General features: G+C 50.7%; 1 protein-coding gene across 2 annotated transcripts; it reads right to left on the reverse strand.

Moving 5' to 3' along the window:
* Positions 1-233: 233 nt before the first annotated feature.
* LOC136493637 (protein ALTERED PHOSPHATE STARVATION RESPONSE 1-like) lies at positions 234-4,937 on the reverse strand. Of its 2 annotated transcripts, XR_010768397.1 has the most exons (5): positions 3,411-4,937; positions 3,159-3,322; positions 2,021-2,244; positions 510-1,564; positions 234-406 (listed from the first exon to the last, which is right to left on the reverse strand). XR_010768397.1 is itself a non-coding variant. In XM_066489738.1 (4 exons), exons 1-4 carry the CDS (start codon positions 4,615-4,617, stop codon positions 778-780), a joined length of 2,382 nt encoding a protein of 793 aa, XP_066345835.1. In that variant the 5' UTR covers positions 4,618-4,937; the 3' UTR covers positions 234-777. The 2 variants fall into 2 exon arrangements, 1 of the variants encoding a protein (XP_066345835.1); XM_066489738.1 differs by having other exon boundaries at positions 234-1,564.
* Between the last annotated feature and the right edge of the window lie 560 nt (positions 4,938-5,497).

The raw sequence follows: 5,497 nt of genomic DNA on the forward strand, positions 1-5,497 counted from the left end.
ATACATCCTCTTCAACGAACATTAACAGTTGCATTTCGTCGTCGATCGTGGGGTCATCTCTTTTGAGTTCACTTATATGGTTCAATTTTGCTGCCAAAATGTTTGTGTTAGCATTGTCTTGGAGAAGGAAAAGTTAAATGTAATTTGCAGCTAAATAACAAATTTTCACTCTGTTGGAGACACGGATTGCATAATAGCTACGAAGCCTACAATACTTCTGCAAAGTAAGATGATTGCAAATACACCATAAATATGTACAACTTCGTGTAGCAAAAGATCGTTCAGGAATGCACATTTGACTGATTTTACATTCAGTCACCAAAATCCATCTGCTTTTGTTTTTGGGGGAGGACCCGTGTGGTCGGGTCCGTAGAAGCGACAGCTGCATCTAGGGATGGTTCCGAGCCTGCACCACATATTTCTGCTCAGTCTTCGCAACCGGTATAACCTTGTGGTTGTTCAACAAAGGGGTATACACACACGTCCCTGAACCAAGGCAAACAACGCACCTGAACACTGGGCAAAATGCTCTGACTGGAAGGATTTAAAAAAAAAAATTCTTGCCCCCAGAAATAAATTGTATCACCAACCCAATCTTCTTGAATGTCAGATTTTCAACGGCTCAAAACCCTCATTCAAGTTGTTTTGTCTCTGGCACAAGACCCCATCCAAGTTTCATCTGCACAGGAAGCCACCACACCTGAACGAGTCATCATGCTACCAGCTCTGTATCTTGTGTTATATTTTCATCCCACCTAGATAGAACATGTTTAAATCTTACGAGCTGGTTTTATAGTTTGAACTTCTATTCGAACTACTACGGTGCTCTCTCCTCACATTATCTCTAGGCAGCCTTGTCCGTGTCCCTTCAGCACTTTTTGACACATCCTGGAAAGCTTGCAGTGATTTGGCAGCAAAGTTCTCAGAAGCTTCAAGAACCAGCCTCAGATTTATGTGCAAGTTACTTGCCTCAACACAATGCGCCTCGTACAGTTGTACGGTCCGAGGCACATGCAGTCTCTGCTGGCTTGGAATTAACGCCAGCTTCCTGTTTAGTTCATCTGCCTCTTTATTAATCTCCTGGGTCTTCCTCTCCAAAATCTTGATCCATTTTTCCCTTTCTCGAATCGAGATTATTTGTTCGCTTTGCTCAAGATGCTGCTGCTCCCACAGGTGCCGCATGCTAGACACAAGAGCTTGCATGGCGTTAAGCACATCCTTCTCAGAAATCCGATCCATGGCTTGAGACCATTTGTTGCAGGTAACAAAAACCAATGGAGCACCTATGCTTCCTGGTGAATAAGATGGAACTCCAGTAGTGTTATCCTCAGGCTCGTAGTTAAGACAGAGTGCTAGCCATCCATTCAGTGCCTTTACAAAGTTTCTTTGTGAATTCACCCAAGAGGAAAAACTGATGATCCATTTAATCAGCTCTACCTCAAGCTCCAACACCAAATCCTGGCCATTTCCACCTGACAAAACTGAAGTAAAGTTTTTGGCTTCTGATATCACTTGACACTGACTATGGTAACAGTCCAATTTATCTTGCCACATTAATACAAACCTGGAAATAAGCCATTAATTTGTTCAGGAAGGGCCCAACAATGCAAAAGAGGAGGGAGCAACCAAAGGGAGAAAGCAAGTAAATCAGTATTTCAATTTATTATAGATCACTTAACACGATTTGACATATAACATGCCACTAGGTATACAAAAACACTCTGACAATCCTACTTCCTAGATATCCATGTTTTATGGTTTCCTCTCAATCCATTTTTAGTTTGCATGAATGCATACATCAGGTCACTATCAATTGTGTAAAAAGATTCAATTCAATATGTATCTCCGACACTGACTAGACCCAACACACACACACACAAAAAAAAACAATAATATTAGTAGTTTTGGTAATAGTAATATTAAGAGTAAGACTAGTAGTAATATAACAATAGCAATAATAGCATTGACAGTAACAACAAGAAGAAATTAGCACTTTCCTTGAGCTAAAAGAGAGGCATACCCTTGGATCAAAGTGTTAACTTGCGGCCACAATTCCTCATCCCTTAATTTGTTTATTTTTCTTGAAATCTTGGCTATAACGCGCACAGCTATCCTTATCTTTGTTGAAAGCTTCCTCAGCAAATTTCGAGTTGCATCAATCTTTTGAGGCTCTGCACCCTTTTGATCTAATAATTTTAGTCGCTTGGAGTTCTTGGCAATAAGTAAGCGCATCTTCTCCTCAGCCTGCATGAGAAATTGAGAAGTACATTAGACCAAAGAAGAAAAGAACATTATATAAAAACAAGATAGCAAGGGTGAAAATATGCATGGACATAATCTATTGAACTATAACATTATCAAAATCAATGATAACAAATAGATTCATAAAGTGGCATATCCAATTCAAGAAGATGGCTGCAGTTTTAAATAAACAAAAAGATGGTTCTATTTACTGTTTTGAACGAACTGGTTCTATTTACTGTGACACATAAAACTGAAAGCAAATGGATTCTCAAAATATATCCACTTGTTCTCCCATGTTCCACTAGCTGGACCAATAAAACTCCACTACTACAGATCAGAAAAATATTTTAAAAGGTTAATGAGACATGTTCTTCCAAATCTGACCGATAGGCTTCCAGAAAGCACTTTCCGTGGTGGGTATTATCCTAATTGGACCCTTGGTTAAACATGCGCATGACCTAAAGTACACAAAAAAAAATACTGCTAGCAAACCACTGTGTTAGTAAAAACTAATCAGTTAACACTATTTAGAAACATATTAGGTTGCAAATCTGAGACTTAGCAGCCGGCCTTTCTTAAAAGTACGTAGTTAAGAATTTTGCTTCATATGCAAAAGTCAAAATAACATCAACCTTCCCATAGCGATGTACTGTTGCTGATCAGCACCATTAATTAATTTAGTAGAGGTTGGTTTAAGACGAAGGGCATAGTTTAATGCGGATTAAGACTAACATAAAATTAACAATACACATTGGAGTGACATGATATGCAGCATACCATACAATATTATCATTTAATTTCCATTGAACATTTCCATAAACCACCATTATCATAGCTCCAGTTCATAGATCAGTTCTATTGTAGTATAAAGTTTAAAACAAGGCCAGTTTTTTATCAGAAGATGATGACCATACCTTGACCTCACCATACAGCTTCCTCTCCCAGAAATAGAGCTTCTCAAGTGCGTAGGATAGGCTCCGCGTGTCCACCATCTTCCCTACCACTCCGACGTCCAACACGTCCATGTCTTTGCACCCCAAATGAGGCACGGAGATAGCCGACATCATCTTTGAGGAAGCTGATCAAAGAATTAAGCATCCAGTGGCATAATGAGTAACTGACAATCCAAGTTAAATTGGACGTGAAGTAAACAAGATGTAGCTCACATTGGTAGACTGAGCTGCGGCCTTGGTAGTTTGGCCTCCCGACTTCGAGCATCGGCGCGAGCTGCCTAGCCGCCTCGGCCGTGCGGACAAGCTGTGCCTTGATTTCGCCAGCTACACTCGCATTGTCGACGACCCTCCGCGCGGGAGGTGGTGGAGCGTGCACCGACACATTACCATGTGCTGTTGTTTGCCTTCGCCGTAACTCGCCGATGACGTCCTTATGGGCGACAACATTGTCCGGCTGGTCGAGCTCGGCGAAGCTGCTGACACCGCCGAGCGAGCTGCGCCGGCTGCGGGCACCGCCACTCCCAGGCGCTGTGTACTGCCCGGCCACCTCTTTCACGACCACGCCGTCTTCCTCGTCGTCGTCCTCCAGGTCCGGGATGCCCTCCTCCTCGCGCACCTCCCGCGAGCTCCGGCTCGGCGTGTACGGCGCCGCGGCCGCAGTAGCTGCGGTGGCGGAGTCGTAGTAGTAGCTGGCGTATTCGTACGAGTCGTATTTCTCGAATACGTTGAGGAAGTCCCACGAGCTCGCCTTCGGCGGCGAAGGCGGAGCCGTCCGCTGCAGCGCTGCCGGAGGCGGGACCGGGGCCCGCTGGGCGCTGTAGGCGTAGTGCTGCGGGTAGCCGCCCGCCGCGTCGAAGGAGCCGAAGCGCACCACGCGCTCCGGCGGCCCCGGCGCGCGCTGCGTGACGGCGACGGAAGCGAGGGGCGGGCGGCTGCGAGCGTAATAGAACTGCAACGAACCCGCCGGCGCCGGGTACGACGCGTACGCGGGCTGCGCCGCGTAGTCGTACCCGTACGCGGCGTAATGCGGGTGCGGGTGCGGGTGCTGCAGCTGCTCGGGGACGCGGCGCGGAGGCGAGTCGGCCGGCGACGCCGCCGGCTCGGATCCGGGCGACGCGCCGAACTGGAGGTGCGAGGAATGGCCGTGGGCAGACGACGGGTCGAAGGAGCGCGGCGGCCGGTTCGCGGGCGCGCCACCACCGCCCTTGCGCGCGGAGGGCAGCGTGAGCCCCGGCGACTCGGCCTGCAGGCGGAGGAGGCGGTGCAGCAGCGCGGCGACCGACTCGATGGAGTCCGCGAGCGCCGCGTGCGCGTCGGCGAGCGCGTAGCGGTGGCGGACGGCCGCGGCGAGCAGGTCGGCGCGGGCGCGGCAGAGCGCGACGGCCTCCTGGTCGTCGAGCTTGGACCCCTTGCACCCCATCGCGTGCGTGCCTGCCGGCTGCCGGCGCTGGTGGCTGGTGCTGCCGCGCGAACGAACGAACGGTGCAATTATGGCGTGAAGTCTGGAGTGAAGTGGAGCAGGCAGGCAGAGGCAGTTGCCCACAATTATGGCGTTCGGTGGCGTTTGGTCTAGTCGTCCGGCGCGGCGATGGGGGGACTCGGCTAGCCGATGGCGCAATGATGCGGTCACGCGCGCGGCGCGCGGGCGGGCCGACGGACGGGGAGGTTAACGTGGAAGTCCCACGCGGAAGGTGGAGAGGAGAAGGCGGGCTGGGGCTTGGCCACTTGGGAGTTGGGAGGGCGAGACGACGGCGGCGGGGAGATCGATCCAGGGAGGTCAGAATCTTCTATCTTATTTGTTTGCGCATTTTTTTTCCCGGGGCGTTGCCGTGGCAGCGCACAGTTTTTTGTTGCCTACTGCATGTACATGTACTAGCGCAAGCAGTACGGGCGAGTCCGCGCGCGAGTCGTGGGCGCGGGGGCCGTCGTCTCGTCCGTGCACCGTGGACCGTGTGGTGCGGACTGCGGAGCGGAGGAGCCGCGGCAGGAAAAGCCCAAGAACCAGGATGGAGGAATGTGACGCGCCCATAGCCTTTGGACCGCGACGGACAGACCGCATGAGCGGAGTAGGCCATCCCCGCCACTCCACCGGGGACCTGACCTCGGTGGTTCGGCCACGGTCCACGGAGGAGTGGGCGACGCCGACGGGTAATGGTTTCGTTGTGCTCGCCGGGTCGGAGCGCGGCGCGGTGCCGGTGGACGTCCGGATCGGGTGGAGGGTGGCTTCGCGGCCGCTGCGCGGCGCATTGACGCTTGTCTCGCTCGGCCGGCCTGGAACACCCAGGTCAGGTGGTAGGGCG

This window comes from Miscanthus floridulus, chromosome 11 (genome assembly GCF_019320115.1).
Source record: "Miscanthus floridulus cultivar M001 chromosome 11, ASM1932011v1, whole genome shotgun sequence".
In the NCBI taxonomy this organism is placed as follows: domain Eukaryota; kingdom Viridiplantae; phylum Streptophyta; class Magnoliopsida; order Poales; family Poaceae; genus Miscanthus; species Miscanthus floridulus.

What these genes read in the sequence shown, in the direction of transcription:
- LOC136493637 (XM_066489738.1), bottom strand. Translation starts at nt 4,617, where the DNA reads ATGGGGTGCAAGGGGTCCAAGCTCGACGACCAGGAGGCCGTCGCGCTC. An exon ending in CCGCAGCTCAGTCTACCAAT is followed by an intron (nt 3,323 to 3,410) that starts GTGAGCTACATC and finishes TTCTTTGATCAG; the next exon opens with CTTCCTCAAAGATGATGTCG. An exon ending in AGCTGTATGGTGAGGTCAAG is followed by an intron (nt 2,245 to 3,158) that starts GTATGGTCATCA and finishes TTTCTCATGCAG; the next exon opens with GCTGAGGAGAAGATGCGCTT.